The sequence below is a fragment of the Streptopelia decaocto genome (genome assembly GCF_964273445.1).
Source record: "Streptopelia decaocto genome assembly, chromosome: 1".
NCBI classification, from domain to species: Eukaryota; Metazoa; Chordata; class Aves; order Columbiformes; family Columbidae; genus Streptopelia; species Streptopelia decaocto.
Genome location: NC_138663.1, coordinates 58,657,893 through 58,679,322, shown reverse-complemented (window position 1 = coordinate 58,679,322; position 21,430 = coordinate 58,657,893). Strand labels below are relative to the sequence as shown.

The following is a 21,430-nucleotide window of genomic DNA, read 5'->3' as shown; positions in this document are numbered from 1 at the left end:
AGAAGAGCCACATTTTTAATTTTTTCAAAATAAAACAACCGAATGAAATACATCTTCAGTCCATAAATAATATTAGCAGCAAACCCTCCCATCACTCTAGGTGGTAAAAGGTTTACAGCACAAGGAGTAAACTGTAAACACTGTCTGAGCATCTGTAAGCCTCTTCCTTACTCAGTCTATGCAGTCTTTACCTCTTCACCTGCTTATGTGTGTTCTATTGAACTGGAATGAGAAGAGGCAATAACTGTTCTCCAAAAGCCAATGTCTGATTTTCTGTAGTGGGGTAATTGCTTTGTCTGCAAATGTCAGTTTCACTGGCTTTTTAAAAGTTATTATTTTTAGAAGGAAACCCAAGCACTGACAAGTCTTTGCTCTGTGCCAAACCACATCCTTCAGTTAAAAATTATTAAAAAAGCAAAATACATCAACTGCCAATACCATTTTTTGTTTGTTTTTCTTCTTGTCATGGCTTTGGCAGTTAAGGACAACTGGCTTACAGGTCCCTGCAATCACTCAACTACACGTCTGGTTTGTGGCTCTTTACTCAAAGGGCTATGCAAGGTGTGTCATGTATCCCGGCACTGGATCGATTAGTCTGAGTGATTTGGAAAAGAAGTATGCACAGTGTGTGTGATAAGATAAAATAAAAAATCTCCTTGCCTCCTGTTTCTTTCTTAGCAACTCTCCGCTTGTACGTGCACAATCTGTTCTCATTCAGTGTTTTGGCTACAGAGTTTGTTAAGCGGTGGTAGCGTGGAGACCAAAACAGAAGGAAAACTCCTTATTTGACATACGCTGTTGACTGGAGAAAACAAGGAAGGGGTTTTTTTAATTTCCTTCCCCAGTTTTAACATCCAAGAAAATTTCCCTCTCTTTTTTCTTCATTTGTGTCCAGAGAGGCCATCACCTGTTGAATAGACTCCATTGTTAATCCTACAGTCTTCAGTCCTCATAGAGTCTACTAATTCCTCCTCTGAATCCTCCTCCTCTTCCTCCTCTGGGGCTGACAGACTGGATGTGGGGCCTTTACATATTTTTAAGTGGCGAGTGAGGTGATATTTGGTTAGATAAGCCTTGGTGCATTTTTCACAGACATAGTCTCTCTTTCCTTCATGTGAATTGAGATGCTTCTTCAGGTGATTTGTCCTCAGGAACAGCTTGTCACACTTGGGGCACTTGATCTGCCGGTCTCTGCAAGACGAACATGAAAAAGTTACAGTTTGCTCCTGCCCCAAGGCAGCTGATACTGTAACAAATAGTGGGGAGATGGTGACAGGAAGGGTGAAAAGGTCAATCTTACTTGTAAATCTTACTTTTCATATACTTGAAGAAGCAGCAGACAAGAAATAACAGCACTACTGTGGCACTAAAATGTGTATACTGCTCAGTTTTCTCCCACACAGTACCTACACAAACCCCTTCTTCTCTGCTTCCCCCAAATGTCATTGCCAAAAGTCAGGCTTTTTGCATTATCTGTTCACTTGCAACCACTTGTTTTACTTCCTGATGATAAATTAAAGAATAATGAATTCTACAAGAGGTTTGTTTGTTGGTTTATTTTTTGAGGGAGACCAAATTCTATTAAGCTCCATGTTTTAGCAAGGGCAGAGATGTTGCCATGGTGGGACGGTTAGTTTCCCTCCTTCCCACCCTGCATAAAGGGGTGGAAAAAAAAGAACAACAACAAAAAAGAAAACAAAGCTGCCGAGTGTTAACAATCCTCAGTCTGTATATGCTAAGCAGGGGCTAACCAGACTGCAGCAGTCAAATTCTGTAGATGCTGTGCAGAACACCTCCCAGCAATCACGCTTCTGGCTTCGGCTATAAGAACAAGCAGCAAAGCAAGTCTGTCTGTCTGCCTCTCTCTTTCTCATGCTAGCTGCACGATGCTGTCTCCCAGAAGCAGCAATCGATTCAAAGTGAATACGAGAACCAGATGCTGAAAATGAAATAACCGGAGGGACTGGCTTTGGGTGAGCAGCTTTTAAGGGAGGACCTTGGACTGGGTGGAACTGAACAGGAGGCAGAGATTCTCACAGCAAAAGAAAGATCTGCCCTTGCAGAGCTTACTGGAGGAGGGCCTGGGGATCTGCCCTGAGGAGGAGCAGGAGACCAAGTGCACGAATGAAATGAAGCGCAAGGTAAGAGCTGCATCCCACCCCTGGTGCAAACAGAGAGGGAAATGTAACAAGCTACTCAGTGAGAATAGCACTGAGTTTATGACTTTTCATGGTGATGTTGGGACACAGAAACAATTCTCAGCAGAGAACTAAATGTAAACCAATTAACCCCCTCTACAAAATGGTGAGTACTGCAGAATGCTGTTTAACAAGACCAGGTGCACACCTGGAATTTACTGTGTCATTAAAATATTGCAGACACTAGAATAGGCCAGCTTCAGCCAGCAACAAGGAACTTGTCCAGATTGATTTCTCCATCATTCTAGAGGATGAACCCTGCACTCCTTACGCCAAACTATGTGCAAACTGGAGATTCTCTCTCGGGCTGTTTGGCTTCATTATGTATTTCAGTGACCAGTCCAGCCCATCCTGTGAGATCACTTACTGTGTGTGAGTGAGTACGTGCTGCTTGAGGTCCTGCCTCCGCATGAACAGCTTCTCACAGTAATCGCACTTCAGATTCTTCTCCCCGGTGTGGATGACCATGTGCGATTCCAGGTGAGCCTTCTGGGTGAACAATTTGTCACAGAGGGTACAGCGATAGTTCTTCTGACCTAGGATTACAATTTTCCAGCAAAGACCTTCAGGCAAATTTTTAACAAAACTAGGCTTATCCAAGATAAATTATTGACTAAAAATAACTGTAACCTCCTTTTTAATAGTTACCATGATAACCATACTGTATATTAGCACATCCCCATCACTCCCACCGATTTCCCACAGGAACTGTATCTGATGCCTTAGTGGAGCCCAGGCACATCTGATGCACTGCATTGCATTTCTCTAGGAAAACAAGTTCTCAAACACACAGGTACGAAGTTCACTGGCTCTATGGTAACTTCTGTGTTTTATCCCATTTTCCCACTTATCTGCAGTTCTTCCATTATTCATTGCCATAAATAGTTCAAAGCCTCTGCACACCACTGGATTCAGACTAAGTGTGAATACCACTTGAATCCCTATCCCACTGCATATTCTGGGGTGGTGTGTACCACGTTTGTACTTCATCAGTTTATTAAAACTCACTACTGAGCCTACAGCTTCCTATGCTTGACTCCAGTGCACTGAACTCCCAATTTTTATTGCCCTTTCAGCTTTGTGATTTGCATTCATTGATTCCCAACAGCTATTTCAACCTTACTGAAATAAAAAAGGCAAAAACATCCACGTTGTGTATTGCTGGACTGTACTTGACCTTCACCCTTGCCCCTATCCTCACTCTGTTAAATCCATGCCTTTTCTTATTCCCTTTCTTCTTACACAGCTTTGAGTGACCTCATCTAGTGAAAGATGTCGCTGCACCCAGCAGAGGGGTTGGACTAGATGATTTTTAAATGTCCCTTCCAACCCAAAACAGTTTATGATTCTATGTTTCTAAGAGCTTAGATTTATTGACACAAGCCTTTCCCTGGCAACTGGCCGAGGTATCGGAGAGAACAGATCCTACCCCAAGGTTTTGCTGGCATAGGCATCTCTATAAAGTCCCCTGCCCTTACCTGTGTGTATCTTGAGGTGTGTCCGTAAGTTGCTAGGGTCACTGAAAGCTTTGCTACAGAAATCACACTTGTGTGGCTTCATTCCCATGTGCCCCATGAAGTGGACGTGGAGCTTGGAAGGGGAGATGAAAGCCTGGGGGCACATGGAGCACTTCCACTTCCTCTCCTTGATGTGGCCTGGCCCGTGGCTGCTGCTGTGCCCCTGGCTGGGGAGGTGGCTGTGGATGTGGCTGCTCACGTGGGCCTTGAAGTCCGCATAGGAAGCGCATTCCTTTCCACAGTGGCAGATGTGCACGTCCGGATGTTCGGGGACACCTTTGGGCACAAAAGCATCACTTTTAATGAGGCTGAACAGAGAGGGTGATCCATGTTAACACTATGTCTGTGGCAGCAAAGCCAGCTGCAGAGATTCTCACACCAGCTCCCACGCTTACTTTTCAGCTCTTTTAGGTAAGCCACTTCCAATGTTTGGGAGGGGCAAACTTTGGAATGGTTTTGAGCACAGCTCCACCAAACCTAAATTATCACAACCAAAGGTGGGCGAGGGCAGGAACACCTTCAGTTAGCAAAACTCCCTTAGCGCCAGATAGATGAACAGAAGAAAAACAACACCCCTGGACCGCACTTGGAATATTGTGTCCAGTTCTGGGCCCCTCAGTTCAAGAAGGACAGGGAACTGCTGGAGAGTGTCCAGCATAGGGCAACAAAGATTATTAAGGGAGTGGAGCATCTCCCTTATGAGGAAAGGCTGAGGGAGCTGGGTCTCTTTAGCTTGGAGAAGAGAAGACTGAGGGGTGACCTTCTTAACATTTACAATTATGTAAAGGGTGAGTGTCACGAGGATGGAGCCAGGCTCTTCTCGGTGACAACCAACAGTAGGACAAGGGGTGGTGGGTTCAAATTAGAACACAAGAGGTTCCACTTTAATTTGAGAAGAAACTTTTTCACAGTGAGGGTGACAGAGCACTGGAACAGGCTGCCCAGGGGGGTTGTGGAGTCTCCTACTCCGGAGACATACAAGACCTGCCTGGACACCTTCCTGGGTAACATCATTCAGGTGTTCCTGCTCTGGCAGGGGGATTGGGCTAAATGATCTCTTGAGGTCCCTTCCAATCCCTAACATTCTGTGATTCTGTGAACTCTTTTTCTTTTAAACTGCAATCTTTTACTCCTGATCTGTAGAATTAGATAGTGAAATGTTTGTTTTAAACGATGGTAGTCTTGTAGCTGTGAAATGCAGAAGTAAACTGTGACATGCACCACTGGGTGCTGAGAAGGACCATAATGCACTCCCAAGTGACAGAGCCCCAAGATGGCACTAAAAGGGAATTCAAGCTGAGCACTCCCTGCAAAGCCAACGGAGATGAGCACTTACTTACCAAGCTGTCGTGCATAGTCCTGACTGTAATAAAAGAGAAGCTCATGTTCAGGTGGGATGTCCCGAGAGGTGCAAAAGTAAATTTTTCCATCATGAGGATAAGCTACCAGGTTCTGTTCTTCCCGGTTCCTATGGCAATAACAACAGCCATGAAAAAAAGCCCTCCAGAAATAATGGTTTTTTGTGAGAGGAAAAAAAAGAGAAGGAAATTCCTATAAACAGGTAATGAGAGAATGCTTGTCAGCACATTATAAAAACTTTCATGTCTGTCACTTCTGTCCTTTTTTATTAAAGGAAAGGAAAATTGGACCTTGAGAGCCAATCTGCTCCACCAAATGATAAATTTTTCACACCACTGTGATATCTTGCTGAGAAAATTATTAATAGATATTGGAGTGGGCTAGAGAAGAGAGTTTATGATCTCTTAAGAAACTACAAAAATACATATATTTCTGCTACTAGCTTCCTTAAGAAACAGAGAACACGAGAGAGAAATATCAGTGAAGTCTGAAAGCAAAATTATTTTTAAAGATAACTCTTGAAAAGCATTTCCAAGATGTGATAATTCATCTTGTGAAGCTGTATCTTGCATTTGTTTGTTCCCAGTATCTGAAACCAGCAAAAGCTCTGCCCCACTGCAGTGGGGGTTCAAGCATTAACTTCTTGACTCCTGCATGTAAAAGCAATTAAATTAATTGCAGGGGAAACCTACTTTGTGTCATAAAGCAATAGGAGAGGTTCACCCTTCTCAGTGGATCATGTGTGGAGCAATACTGAAGCCAGTCTGGATAGTTTTCATCACAGGCTCCAGAAAGACTGAAATGGTCAGCTCTTGTGAGCTGTAAGAGCTTGGAACCCAAGAACACTTTGCTAATAAAGTATTAAAATCAAAAAGACAATCAACATCATCTTCACAGATGCATCCAAAAGGAATGGGACAGATGCAAGGCAATAACAAGCTAACACACAGTAAGATGATATAAAAAAAAAACCTGGTGTAAAGCTTTAGGACAGGGAAACAAAGTATGTGGACAGGTTTGGGGCAGCTTGACTACAGCATGCATACTGGCTCCCCCATGACATTCTCTACTGGGTGCTCTGTTTCATTCTCCCCACCAGTCCAAGATGGCCAGATAACTCCCAGAGGTCGCTTGGTCCCGATCTCATCGCCCATCTGGGCAGGCAGTGCAGCAGTGCACATTCTCCAGCACAGCCTCCCGTGAACCTGCAGCTCAGACTCCAACCATCTCAGCATAGTACAGGTGGTTCTCACCTGGCTTTGCGTACAAACATCATCCAGTTACACTCGTTTTCATCAGTTGTAACGATGCAGAACTCCAGGACACCATTGTGATGGATCTACCAGGAAAAACAAATGCAATCTTAGGATGAAACACAGTAAAAAATACAGCAAAAGCCAGCTTCTTTCTTTAAGAGAGGACATGTTCACCCAGGACAAGCCAGGAGGTCTCTGTTGCCGTTGCCAATACCACAGCCCTGTTCTTACTTCTTCCGTTCCCCTTCACACAGGAAGCTTGACCTCTCTGCTACCCAGGAGGCTACAAGAACTGTTTATCAGCATCTTTCCCACACACCACCTTCAGCTCTCGGCAGAAATGCATTTCACTGCTTTTCTTACAAGCCAGGTCTTGTGATTAATAATATCTGGGCAAACAGTACATGTTTTATTTACATAGATCAATTTTAGTTTCTCAACATGAAATGATGTAAAAAATAAAGCTTTAAAGCAGCTTTCCTGCAACAAATCATTAATCACCTGGGGGAACTTTCAATAAACAATGATACAAAACAAACAAACAAGTGCTGCCTAGTAATTAATATGCAATTCCTGCTGCAAGTCCACACAAATACTGGAAACCACATCCAGCCCTTTACAAGAAAAGGCATTAAAGAAGTTCGTTGTACTTCAGGACTGATTAACAGCACATCACATGGCATACAGCTCTGCAATGCTGATATAAACAATCAAACTGCAATCATTTTGATTTTTGGCAAGGATGACAATGTTAAAGCTGCTGTGTCATGTGGTGGCTTTCCCCAGAAGAAGGCACCCCCGCAGACTCTGTGAGCCACATGTGTGCCTGTATGACCACAACATCCACTGACCTTCCAGATGTGACTGGCTGCTTTGTCTGTCCAGTCAGCCACCTCCAGAGAATGGCTCTGCTGTCCGACCAAAGGTCCAAAACAAGTCCTTACAGGAATGGTTTCTCGTGTCCACACACCTGTCAGTAGAAGACCAAAATCTGCAGAAATCAATTATTTAAACAACTAATCATGCATAACAAAGAGGTGGGAGGTTTATGAGGTAATGCTCCAGGGGCAGTATCTAAGGCATAAGACCATCAAAGCTTCTACTTCACGTGTAAAACACACCTAAGGCAGAGACAAGAACCACCACCACCACATGACACTATTGGGAGCCGCTTTGTTGTAATTACAAATATTTATTTTGTTTGTCAAAAGCAAGTAATTTACTTTTCAGTAAGCTATAAAACTAAGATCCTAGCCACTTGTACCAATTAAAGTTTTCATGGCACTTTCTGCAGAAGCAGAAAATACTAGTTTCAGTAACTACATTTCGCCTACCTAATCCCCAGGAATTTCCAGAATTGTTGCTGGGCATTGTTAAGCAGCTTCTGCATTTCTCCCCAGAGGCAGCTGTATTTCTGTCATGGGCAGAGGGATTCCTGCGTGTATATTATTTATTATTAAACATTTATATATATATATAGGTGTACATGAATACACTGAATAGCTTTTAGGAATAAACTGGAAACTAATGCAGCTTGAAAAGAACAGATGTAATCTAATCTCAACAAGCAGCATCTCTAAGCAAGCCAATAATCACATTCTTCTCTAGCCTTCAGATCCTTAGGGTATTGCACTGTACTCTTCGATTTCCAGGTGACAATGGCGTGAAACACAGTAACAAGGTCCACATCCAATGACAAGGTCACAATCTACATGCCAAATGTAAATGAAGGGGGGGGGAGGAAAAAAAAAAAAGAGGCACTCATGATCAATACTCCAACGAGAGCATCCAGAAGACCCACAGGTAGCAATCCAACCTGATGAACAAGCAGACAGAAATCTCCTCCATTTATTTCTAATTGTTTTCTTCCGTGAAACTGCAATTGCTGTAATGTTTTCTTACCAAAGCTGTGCCTGAGATGTTTAGCACATGATGAACACCATACCTTGCTTGTGCTTGACCTTATGAAGTGTTTCAGCAACACTCTGTGGCAGCACCCCAAGACTCTAGCTGAAGCCTAAGCAGTAACCAGAGGACAAGAAGCTCTTACGCTATGGAAGTCAGGGTGATTACAGAAGAGGGAACCACCTCTCTGTTGCAGTGTTTCCTTCCCACATTAAAAACCCTACAGTTTTGGATTTCAGGCGGTGAGTGTATTTTAAACGCCTACATAGAAATCTATAGTAATCTGATTCTTACCTGCTTCAGCTCCCATGATAGACTGCCGGAGCACAAGCTGTTTAGGGAGAGACAGCCTGGCTCGGCTCTCTATCGGGGTGTCAGGGACAAAAGTGACGGGCCCGTGATCTGGGCAGTCTGATGGATATGCCTTGTCACACAGTGTGCACCCTGCAGAGAGGGGAAGGGACAACAGGAGTTAAAAAGATGCAACAGCCCCCACAGTGCAAACGGCTCCCAGACAACATGCTTCAGCTCAGCTCCCGCCAAAGGCTGCTTCTGTCTGGTTTATCTCATCTGCTTTACTACCTTTACTCAGAAGAATATGAAACATGTTGTTACTGTCAGATAGGCACATCACGTACACGTCACTGTTCCTATCCAATTTCAATCAAACACGAGCATCTCTGCCTGCCTTCCTGATGGTAAATTAATCACCTAGATTAATCACCTGGACTTTTAGACTATCCCTACAGAGGCAATCCAGCAATAGGGCAGAGTCCACTCTTCATCAAAACTACTGCAAAATGGATTCAAAGAAGCACAAGGAAGCAGGTGAGGGGTCTGGAGCACAAGTCTGATAAGGAGCGGCTGAGGGAACTGGGGCTGTTTAGCCTGGAGAAAAGGAGGCTGAGGGGAAACCTTAGCACTGTCTGCAACTACCTGAAAGGAGGTTGTAGCATGGAGGGTGTTGGTCTCTTCTGCCAAGTAACAAGTGACAGGATGAGAGGAAATGGCCTCATGTTGTGCCAGGGGAGGTTTAGACTGGATATCAGGAAAAATTTATTAACAGAAAGGGATGTCAGGCATTGGAACAGGCTGCCCAGGGAAGTGGTGGAGTCACCATCCCCGGAGGTGTTTGAAAGACGCATAGATGAGCTTCTTAAGGACATGGTTTAGTGCCAGAGTTAGGTTAACGTTTGGACTCAGTCTTGAGGGTCTCTTCCAATTAAAATGATTCTATGATTGTATGTTTCCATGGTAGTCTCTCCAGAGCCGGCAGTAATGCTGATGATGGAAGAGCCATTTTCTCTCTGATCAGAAGTGAAATGACCTGTAATGGCAGAAAAATCCAAGCCATACCAAACTAAGCACTCTCCAACTGGTTATGTTTATAGAATTTACCAATAACGCAAGAGTCTTCTTGCATGTAGAACCTCAACGATGTTCATCCAAAGGGACAGTAAGGTCTTCTTTCTAAAATTTTTCTAAGTTGAACCCACACATCCCTTTCTCTCCATTTAAATTCAGACAATGTGCAAATCTTCATGGCAGCAAAAACCTGACTTCACTGCTGCTTTTGAAGGATGTACTGCAATAAGCTCATACAGTACACCTCTACAGGGTGCCACTGAATGGAACAAAAACAAAAGCCCAAGAAGAATCAGTAGCATCACTTTCCTAATCTGTCATTCAGCATAAGCACTGCTGAAAAATACACCACTGAAAGTCCTCAGGCTAATAAATTCAGGAAAAAGTACAACATTAAATCTAGAAAAACTGTATCATTTTAATTCTCTACGCATGGAGCAAACACCACCTCCTCAGCAACCACTCTCATGATATATCATTCTTCCGAAGAAAGATGCTCAGCTAAATGAGCAGGATCTCCACAAAGACCTTCTTTGGCTTCTTGATGGCCCAGCTCCAGTATAAAGACCTACCACAGAAGTAGTCATCAGTAGGCAGAAACAGCTGCTCCATTATCACTTGTTTAAAGAGATTTTTGGGACACTCCCTTCATATATGAGGGTACCAGAATCTGACCCCATACAAAGTGCAATTTAAATAACTGCATTGTTACAGATAGGAAGGTAGTCAGAAAATTATTAGGTCAAGCCTACATAAGCATTGCTTCATGTGCACAGATGACTTGTAAGAGCACAGCAATGACAACAACCAGACCTGAGTAATGAGAAACACTATTTGGAACAGCTGGTTTTAAGCACTGCCTAGCACACAACACTATGGGCCTGCAGACTAGGCCCAAAGAGAGGCAAAGAGGAAGAAAAGCAACTTCTAGGCATGTGACACTTTCACTTGGAAAGGTTTAGGGATTCATATATATTTAAGAAGTTGCAAAAAAATTCCTACATTCAACAGGAAGCAAAATATATGGTTTAATTTCCTTCCAAATAATGCAAAAAAAAAAAAAAACAAACACAAAACAAAACAAAAACAACAATCACAGCAATTATTTCCCTGATATGAGTACTGTGAACTGTAGCAAAGGCACTTTTTAAAACTCCTGCTTAGGAACAGCATAAAAAGTTTGCTGAAAAGGCGATGACTCCTGCCTTCTCGATGAGGAAAAACCACCAAGAGGCTCTAAAACATCTCCTCCTCCTTTTTGTCACCTATCTGGACACAAATTCATGTTTTATTCAGGAGAAGTTAAAAAACAACAAGAAGTTAAAATTTAAACCTTCCTATTTTGTAAATCACATAAAAGCACTACACATGCAATAGCTGTTAGAACATCCTACCAATGGGGTGCATCATCTGGGAAACATCTTAGGACTATTTTAAGTATAGTGACAATAAGCTGGCAGATCAAATCTCACTTTGGTGAATAAGAGAAGTGATTTCACCACGAGCATGTTGGATATCATAGTATTTTGACTGTTATTTGTTCAACACGCAACAGATGCTTGTAAGAACTTCTGAGTGCCTCAACCGTAAAACTCTAGGAATTGTAAATTCATCATAGTTCTACACCCACCTGATCTTAAGTTACATTTTATCCCACAGAATAAAAGTTTTAGTTCAAATTTCTGACTAGACACTTCGCACTAAACTGCACTTCTCCCATTGCTAACCAAGGCACTATTTCTTTCCATTTCTTCAAAAATGTTTTGCAGGCAAAGCTTGTCATAAGGCTCTGGCAGTTGCAGAGCCAGATTGCGTGCAAGGGCAGCACTCAGCAGTGGTACCACAGCTAATAAAACCGAATATAAAAGCTGGCCTTACGCTTCAGTGGCGGGAAGCCAGACATGCTGTGGGTGGAAGTTCAAATCTCTGTCCCAGCAAACAAGAAGTTCACAGTTCTCACACACTATTCCTTGAACGACGACAGGATTGAGAGAGTGCAATGTCCAGTGCTCCTCTCTTCCTAGAAGATCAACTAACCTCTGGACTAAAGTCTTTTGATGCAAATAATTACAAATATTAAAAACTTCCCTACCCCTCTGATCTTTATTCAAGTAGGTCCTGTTGAGAACATTTCTATGATGATTGTTCATGGTTTAATAAAAATTTTGCAGAATCATAACATCATACTCAACAACTATACCCACTTAACAAAATTTATGGCTTTGGGTGGTGTTTTTTATGAGTTTTCTTAACAGAGCAAGAAGAGCCATTCGTGATGTGACTTTAAAAAAACAAGTCTCATTGCAAAGGATAATATCAGCATATCCACAAAAAGCAAGAGGTTCATAAAGAGCTCAGCTTCCAACCTCAAAGCAACATAGGAGATGGATATGAAGATGCTAAAACATCCTATTATGTCTCCTTCCAACTAGTGCCATTTCAGCACAGTTAATCTGCCACTGCAGATGTTCCAGCTTTCCTGGACCTGTTAAATAATTAAGTTTATTTCACCAGAAATCTGTAAAGCTAGCAACAAGAGTCCCGTCATCCCACCATTCAACAGCTACAAAACAAACCCGACCCCAAGAAAGCAGGAAACGTCCACTCACATATTGTAAACAAGGTTGCCATGTTCTCCTTGTTTGAATTGGAGTCTTCCATTTGCAGAGAGGATGGTACGAAGGCAAGATTGTCTGCAGACACATCCACGTGACTTGGTCCCATGGCTACTTCCTGATTTATGGAAGACACCGCCACCGGCTCGAGGCTGAGGCCCACTTCGTGCAAGGCTACCGAGTCCAGGGAAGCCAGGTTGTGTGAGGTAGAGAGCGCCACGCTCACAGAGCTGGTGCTCATGGCCACAGTATGAATGGAGTCATTTAGTGTGCTGTCTGATATTCCTGTCACCCGCCCAGCGATGTGGTCGGGCTCCATGACGACAGGGAGTTCCAAAGTGCTACCGTGAATGGGAATGACACCGCTGTGTCCCACAGCTTCCGATGTCAAGTTACTCCCCACCGTGTCTACGGCTAAAGGTTCATGGCTCCGGGAGCCGTTTGGGATCTGCGAATGATCCCCGGCTACATCGTCCATTGTAAGCTCCTCTGTCATCCCATCTGTAGAGATGGGGCTGGTTACCCTTGAAACGCTCTCCATAGTGATTGTAGTATCCAGTGCTACCTCATGGCTGTCACTAGGATGCAGGTTTTGAGCACCGTGTGTGTTCACTGTGCGGGAGTCCATGGAGACAATCCCTGGTTCCAGCCCCACAGTCTCACTGGGCTGGTAGGGATCTAGGGCCGAGGGATTGCTGGAGACTGACAAAGCCGGATTGCTGTCAACATTTATAGTGTTGGGATGGATGTACTGAGGTGGAGGTCTGTCAGCCAAGTAAGATAATATACCTAACAGAATGATAAGGAGAAAGGGAGTGAGATGACATCAGTTTTCAAATCTTGAACAAAGATACCCCCATCATCGCAGCACAGTACATTGAGACCCTAGATCCCTGAAGACATGCTCTTTACATTATGTCCAATTACAATCACTCATTCAAAAACACGGCTTGCAAACATATGCCAACCCAACACTCTTGTCAAAGTATCATTTGACAACAAATAACAGAGCTTCTATCCAACAGAACAACTCTGAACAGTCAAGTCTCTGGCAGCATCTAACCTAGGGTCCTCGGTGCAAAGACTGAATCAGAAAGAGAGGGTTCACATTTTAGGCATCATTTTTCATTCTCAAGAAATAGCTCAAAAAGGATGAAGGACTGCTAGTGGAATCTAACATCTGATAATCCCTTGTTCATCTTTGCTAAGAGAAGTAGCAACAGCTCTCCGGGATACACCCTTTTTGCTTTGGTATTTTAGTTTGAACAATGACTACTTCCTTCCTCTGTGTGACACAATTGTCCATCTTGGAGATCATCAACTGCACTTCTGAAAGACCAAGATAAGGTCTCTTGAAGGTATCACAAGTCATCTACTCTCTTTCCTTACATGAAAAGTATGTCGTTTCTCCTAAACAATCACCCAGTTAAATTTAAATCAGAAACCTACCATCTTTTTTGGTAGTTCTGGAAAGCTTTTCAACATCAAACAAACTTGGAATTTAAGATACGAAGAAACATCAACCTGTATTTACATACTACCAATTTTTCTTGTTGGACAAGGCTAAAAAAAAAAATCTTGGGAGGAAATACATCAGCGCATTCAACTAACAGTACTTCCAGCAGAAACAGAAAAGGATTTTGCAGATTCTGCAAGATCTGAGTCAGCATGTTTCTTTTTTGGCCTTGAACCCTATGAGCCCTATGAGTTTTCCATTCAAACATGTCTGATATTATAAGCATGGATACTCTCTCTGCAACATAACCTCATTAAAAATGGTTAAGCCGAGAAATGGACAGTTTAATTTAATCAGCTGCATCAAATATTTCTGCATGCAATGCTGCCCTGTGGCTTGAATGAGTGGGATCTTTAAAGGCAGTAAGATGAGTGATGGAAGAGCCCTATGAAACATCAGACTAAACACCAAGCAGACTAAAAAGAAAAGTATACCTTTCTGTATAAATTATTCCAGCTCAGAAGAATGGCAAATACCTTTGATCCTCAAACGTACTGTCTCCTTCTCTACTCTTTGCCCACAAAATGGGCAGGCATGCAGTACAACAGAATACGTTACTCCTAAGCAGTTGGCAAGTTCAGCCCCAAGTCAATAGGTAGTTGGATGAGACCTAGGCTGCTCTATTTCTTTTCCTATCGCAGCTTGAACCAACAACACTCACTGGGTGACCTTGAAACAGTTTATCTACATCCTTCCACCCTGTCAATCTTAGCTACAAAACAAGGGCTACATTTAAAGCTCGAATTTCTGTGTCTTCATACATTAACATGCAAAATTCTACATTTATACTCTAAAACACAGGTGAGAGAGGAATCAAGACAGGAATCAGCACATTAGGCCTTTGGAAATCAACCTTGAACAAAAAAGAAATAAAACTCTGCCATGGGCTAACTGGGTAGGGAAGAGCCCAAACTCATCTTTTTTGAGCTCTGAACTACTGTAACCTGCTATCATGCACATATTAAGTATGGCTTCAGACTATAGGAGACAAAAAAAAAAAAAAAAGAAGCAGCTTTCAAATTACAAGCCATTTGAATTGAAACCAGGCATGCCTTGTTTTCTGTTAATCTTAAAACCAAAGCAGCAAGAGGAGTGAACAGAGGTTCTCTTCAAGTAGAAGATGCCCTGCAGTTCTGTTCATACACATATACAGCAACAGAGACTTGATAATAAAGTTATGTAAATGACCAGACTCCAGACAAACTCAGAGAATTTACAGCTCTACAAAACAGTCAGCCTTGTCTGCTTCAGGACAGAAATAGGTCCTCCTAAAAAACTTCTCTCTCTGTTCCCATCCAACAGCACTGGACCACTTACCAGGTAGAATGTGTCTGAAATAGCTGCTCTCCAGGTGAGGGTATGGTGGTGGAGGTAGGGTGTAGTTTCTCTCTGGTATACCACACATCACTCCTCGATCCCCAATACCCATTGGGAGCATCAGAGACAAAGCAGAGGGCAAGGAACTCAAGGAGGGACCCAAGTTTGGAATTGCAACAGGCAAGCCTGCAAAAGAAAACACCCCTTTAAATTCAGTGGAACTACCTGAGCTAACAAAGAGGTTACTAATTCCGCAGGAGGTCCCTATAGAAGTATTAAACGGTACTGTCAAAGTAGCGTGGCAAACTTCAAAAAAATATCACAGTTACCACAGCACTAAGCAGCGTGCCTGAGTATGGCTGGATCTTTTCCAGATACATTATGTAGGGCCTGCTTCTACTTTACAACTGTAATGGACTTTTGTCTGTGTAGTCCCCTAAAAAAAAGTGTTAGCTAAACAGTTTTGCTTTACAGGTGAAAAATCATTATTTTCACCTGAGTGGAGACAGACATAGATGGAGACAGATCTGCAGTTCATATTTCAAAGGATTCTGCCACCACCCACCTACAGTGCAAACCACCCCATTAGAACAAAACAAGACTCCCATTAAGGCACAAGCCTGGTAAGCACACATCCCTTGTGCTTTGCCCACAGAAGCAAGGGTTTATGGCCCACCCTTCCAGAATTCTACACCACCTCATTACCTGCTAAAGACATGACTTGCTATCAGAGCAAGCACTGCTACCCAGTTACAAACATTCCCATGACAGGAAAACACAGAGCATGAGCTGCAATATCCTTTGTGGGAGCTTCCCCCGTTACCTGGTGCTGGTATGGCATTGTGAGTGGGCGATGCTGTCAGTCCCAAGTGGCTTCCCGAGACTGGCAGGGCATTGCTCACAGAGGATGAGGTCAGCTGGTCCATCCCTACAGGACTCAAGTTCATTTCATTCATTCTGGGGCCATGGAACAAAGAGGGGAGGGGAAAAAGAAAGAGAAACAGAAGCAAGAGCATTCCTGATTACTGACTGTACTGTGATGAGGAAGGCCAGAGCAAACAAACTCAAAATCAGATACTGACACATAAAAACTCTGGCTCAGAAAACTAAGCATAAAGTACATCATGCACTCACAGTGTGATCACATAATTATCAATACATATTGATCATAATAGATAACAATAAGCAGAATTAAAAAAGCCAGTTCAAAAAGACAAATCAGACCATAACTTTTTTCCTCACTATCCAGAAAACAAAATCTCACTCCTTGTACTCAAAGTCACTGCGATTAAAGTACTGTGAACACAGACGAATTTTCACGCTCAGTGTCACCAATACTTGGACAATGGCTTCTATTTCATGACTTCTGGACACCACATTCACGTTCAAAAACCAAAGGCAGTGGAAAGGAGGAGGGGAAAGATCACTTAAAGCCGGCAATGGACACAAAATGTCTAATGCACCATCTATTCGAACCAGGCAAAGAGTGACAAGAGTCACCTCTGCAGAACAGCCATTGTACAGAATTTTAACAGTCTGCTTCAGTCTGGCTCTGCAGACATGGCTCATGCTCCTATCACACTAAAAACTGGCACCATGGATGGCGTTATTTCAGAGCGACCAACCAGTGGCTCTTGAGTGCCTGCATGATAGCTACTCAACTGGGCACGCACTGCACGAGTGGCTGTGGAGCTGCGGAAATCACAGAATCACAGAATGGTTGGGGTTGGAAGGGACCTATAGAGATCATCTAGTTCAACCCACCTGCTAAAGCAGGTTCACCTGGAGCAGATCACACAGGAATGTGTCCAGGCAGGTTTTGAATGTCTCCAGAGAAGGAGATTCCACAACCTCTCTGGGCAGCCTGTTCCAGGGCTCTGGCACTCTCACAGTAAAGTTTCTCCTCATGTTTAGATGGAACCTCCTGTGCTTCAGTTTGTGCCCGCTGCCCCTCATCCTATTGTTGGGCACCACTGACAGGAGTCTGGTCCCATCCTCTTGACATCCACTGTTGAGATATGTATAAACATTGATAAGATCTCCTCTCAGCTTCTCTTCTCCAGGCTGAACAGACCCAGTGCTCCCAGTCTCTTCACATAAGAAAGATGCCCCAGACCCTAAACCCAAGTCCCAAGCCTTGGGAGAAACCATGCCAGCTTGAGGCACATCTGTCCTCTGGGGTCTCAAGCTGCACATGCAGCCCAAACCAATCCAAGGGGATGGGGACACCAAGGAGACATGGTCGCCTCACACCAGTTAACACCTCTACAAGCTCTGCCCTGCATTAGCTCTGCCACCCTGGCACTCCTGCCCTCACACCGGCTCTCATCAGCGGTTTGCAGGGCCAGAAAGACCGGCTGCCCCCACAGCAGTCACAACCCCGGCAACAAGACCGAATGGCGCCGACGCTGACCCGAGCCTCTCTCATGCCCACGGCAAGCTGCAGGCCCAAGATGAAGCGCTGGCGCTTGGACTGGTGCTCCAGCAAGGAAAGGTACCACTCGCCCTGGGAAAACGGCCAGATACACCAAACGCACTCAAGTTAACCCAAAGAGCTGAGCCGCACAAACAGAGGCACTGACTTTCATCTCGCTCCTGCCCAGTTTTCGCACCGTGCGTTCTCCGACCCTTGTCAGCCGCCCTGCTCGCCTCCAGGGACAGTGCAGAGGGGTGCAGCTCCCCGGGGGAGCAGGGGACATCCCACCCCTTCCCCGGCCCAAACGCCTGCAGAGGGTGCTGATGCCCGACAGTGGGATCCCCCGCCCGGGGACCGAGGGGTGGCGAAGCACCGGGGCCGAGCCTCGGGGCCTGCGGGAGGCACGGAACGCTGTAGGGTCGCCCTCCCCTCCTCTCGCCACCCCTTAGTCGGGGTGCAAGGCCCGAGGTGCCCGACCCCGCCCGGCTTGGCCGCGGTCCCGCTCGCCTCCCACGGCCCCCCGGCCCCGGCGGACGCGAGGGCGCTCACCTGGGGTGCATGGGGCCCGGCGCCGGGGCGGGGCTTCTCCCGGCGGCGGAGCGGCCGCGGCCACAGCCGCATCAGGGCCCTCAGCCCCGGCCCGCCGCCACCGCCCCTCGGTCAGGCGCCTGCCCCCGGTCCCAGCCGCGGCCTGGCCGCAACCTCCGCCGCCGCCTCATGGGCGGGGCCCCGAGCGGCGCGGGCCCGGCCGCGGGCGGGGGAGCGCGGAGGAGGCGGAGGCGGGAGAGGGAGGCGGTGATGGCGGCGGCGGCGGCGGCGGGAGGGGGACGGAGGCCGCTTCCGCCGCCGTGCGCCACATCCAGGAAGCGGCGCCACCGCCCCGGGGCTCCCCCGCTGCCGCCGGCGGGGGCCGCGACGGGCCCGGCCGCCTCCGCTGTGTTGTCGCGGAAGGGCCCGCCCGGAGGTGCTTGCGGGCCCCTCCCGGATCCGTGTCAGACCGCACCGTCCCTGACCGGGCAGCCGCCGGCCCCGTTGCCCTTGCCAGCCCCCTGGCAGCCGCCGCAGGGCCCGGCACCAGCCGCCGTGCCCGAGACCGGGGCCGGCCGGCCTGCTGTGAACTTTGGCGGCGTTTCAGCCCCTTTCACCGCCACCTCCCCGCCTTGTTTCCGCATTATTTCCAGTACTGGGAGGGGGCAAGCGGGCTTGAGAGCTGCCCTGGTACATGGCGGTTCTCCCCTTCTGGAGGAGCATCTTTGGTTGTGAGGCATCATCCGCAGTCTGGTGGGCTGACCAAAGGGCCTTGATGTTCAACCCGTGGTTTCACGTTCTCTCAGGACCTGGTGATCCTCCGGTACCATCAGCCCGTTCTTCCCCACAGCTGCCTTCTGGACACCAGCTGCTGTTCAGTTATCTGTGATTTATGGCTCACAAGCACAATTCTGGCTACACTGCCAAGGGATCTCTTGATTCGCGCAAGTAGTTTTGTGGTTCGCTTTCACCTGTGACACATGGATATTCATCACGTAGACTGCTCAAATCAATCTACAAGTTCCTTGAGTGCCGGGGTGAACAGCTGTTTCCTGAAACACCATAATGTGCTTCTGTAATTTGATCGTGTCTGACACTTAAACGATGCCTCATTTAATGAGACATCCCTCGATAGGAGGTCTGCATGGGAGGAAACTTAAAGTATTTTTCTGCTCGCTACCTTTTGATCTAAAGAGCCTAAAAGTAGGATCTGGAAGGGTCATTCCAGTTCAGTACAAACCCATGGGTTCTTCTAGGGGTGGAAACATGCTCTCCTTGTTTGGCTTTAGCTGGCAGAAAGCTAAACACCTTGTATGCGCTAGTTCTCCAAGCTCTCTCTGCAGCTGAAGGAGAGAAATAGGCTGGTGCAGAGAGCGCTTCATCCTACCCCAAGGCAGGTGTCTGAGATGTGTGAGAATTCCCTGTGGAGCTGCATCTCTGCGTCCATCGCCTGTTAGTGGGACTTGTATAATTAGTTTAATCTAAAATACATAACTTCTGGAGGACTACATTTAGGCAAAGTAAATCCAGCGCTCTGTCATTTGTTACCAAAAGAATGACCTCATTTAGTTTACCACATATCCCACAAACTCTGCTGCTCTCCACTAAACCAGATAATCCTTACTCTAACCATGACCAAGTGTATCTGAATTGGCCCAAAATATTATTTCATCAAGTCAAGAAAGATTACATCAAGTCCTCAGGATTTTAGGGACTACTAAGCATGTGATGGGGGGCTTATCTCTGGTTCATTTGTATGTGTGTAGTACCACATATTCACACGATTGGTGCTAATACTTCACATCTTTCTTAGAAAAACTCCAGTGAATGATTACAAGCCCAGAAGTCTCTTCACATTGCATTCCCTAATATGTAGGGAATGACTGCAGGTGACTTCCCGTTTTCAGTTGTCACCCTACCAACATCGCAGTTATACTCAGTACATCTTTGTTCTGTCCTGAAATGCTAAGTTATCTCAAACCCCCAGCTTGTCTTAATGCCAGTTATGATAGTGTAATTCTACCGCAGAAATGCCCTGGCGCTGAAATCCTTGCGCTATTTCAACTATCTGAGCTGAAAGTAATATTATACTTCGAGCCTATGAACCAGATTGGATGTAGTCATACGCAGATAAGAGTGTTTTTTCCTACTGTCAAACATGAGTCCTCCGAGATTCCAGCTTTTTTTTTGTAGTCACTTTGCTCCCTTGAATGAGTGATATCTTTAAACTACCAGTTTAAAGCACAAGTATCAAAGGAAGCCAGTGATAATATGAAGTGTCACCGAATGAGAAATTAATCTGTGTCTACAGAGATGTACTCTGCACGCCCAAGGTATTGTGATAAAACACATTTGAGAACTGTTTCTTCTGTGAGGGAAGACATTTTTTATATACCAAACACTTTCATTATATGTGAAGTGTTTTGATAAGACAACTGCACTATGTCCCCTGAAAGCTTCGTTTATTGACATTTATAGCGGTACTTGCTGCATGAGGTACAAATTGCAGAGATATTTTTCAAGTCTGTCTTCAGATCCTGGAGACGGATTGAAAGATAAGGAAGCCTCGTGAAACCACGGGGGAAGGAGATGCAGCAAGCACACTTCGGTCCTTCTCTGCAGCATGCGTGAGGTCCCTGTTGCACCATGCCCAAATCACAATACCATCAGTTCTCTTCTGCTATTGCAAACCTACCCTTGGGTTCTTTCTCAGAGTGAGCAGAATTGCACTGAATGAAGATCGCACAAAAAAAAACAATGGTTGAAACCAGCCATTTTAACAACACGAACTGTAATTTCTCCCCCACCTTTTATTGGCTTGTCATATACCACTTGCATTTTGGTGATGGTCCCTGTATGAAACCTGGGTAGTTTAGTTCCAGCTCTCACTGCTAGCTATAGAACTGGAAGGAGATAGCCCATGCTTAAGGATAAAACAGGATTAGAGAGGCACAAAACTACTTAATCTTGTATTCCTGGATCTCAGTATAAATTGCAGTTACTACTGTAAGTCTGTGGTATGCAGTTAATATGAGAAACTGCTGATTTCACAATTTTGTATCTGTTAATAAATTGCAGCAGCCCAAACTATGATGTGCATAATAAAAAATGGAATTTCATATAATGACAGCATAGTATAACAAAAGCACAATGTTGTAAGGGTTTCTTTTTAACCTATTGATGTATTTTTTTCTTCCTCCTACTCAGTAATGTGTTCACAGATAAGATAGTTGAGATAGCATCTGTTGGGAAATAGCTGGACTTGCACATGTTCAGCTCACTTCTGTTTCTGCTACAATATTTCCACTACTTACTTTCCTTTCAGACACAGAGGGACATGATGTAAAGAAGAATTTGTTGCTTTGAGTAATTCAAAGTAATTCAAAGCAATCACCATGCGATGTCAGTAACATTATTCACGATTCTTGTGGGAGTGTG

General features: G+C 45.0%; 1 protein-coding gene across 3 annotated transcripts; it reads right to left on the bottom strand.

The window, feature by feature from the left end:
* Position 1: 1 nt before the first annotated feature.
* Positions 2–18,275, bottom strand: PRDM4 (PR/SET domain 4; the record flags this gene model as incomplete). 3 transcript variants are annotated; one of them, XM_082050809.1, is made up of 11 exons in its annotated part: positions 2–1,191; positions 2,566–2,734; positions 3,677–3,991; positions 5,056–5,183; positions 6,328–6,413; positions 7,182–7,300; positions 8,530–8,679; positions 12,210–13,004; positions 15,049–15,234; positions 15,872–16,005; positions 18,014–18,275. In XM_082050809.1, 11 exons carry the CDS (start codon positions 18,022–18,024, stop codon positions 882–884), a joined length of 2,403 nt encoding a protein of 800 aa, XP_081906935.1. In that variant the 3' UTR covers positions 2–881. The 3 variants fall into 3 exon arrangements, with proteins under 3 accessions (XP_081906935.1, XP_081906936.1, XP_081906934.1); XM_082050810.1 differs by lacking the exon at positions 18,014–18,275 and adding an exon at positions 16,813–16,907; XM_082050808.1 differs by lacking the exon at positions 18,014–18,275 and having other exon boundaries at positions 15,872–16,064.
* Between the last annotated feature and the right edge of the window lie 3,155 nt (positions 18,276–21,430).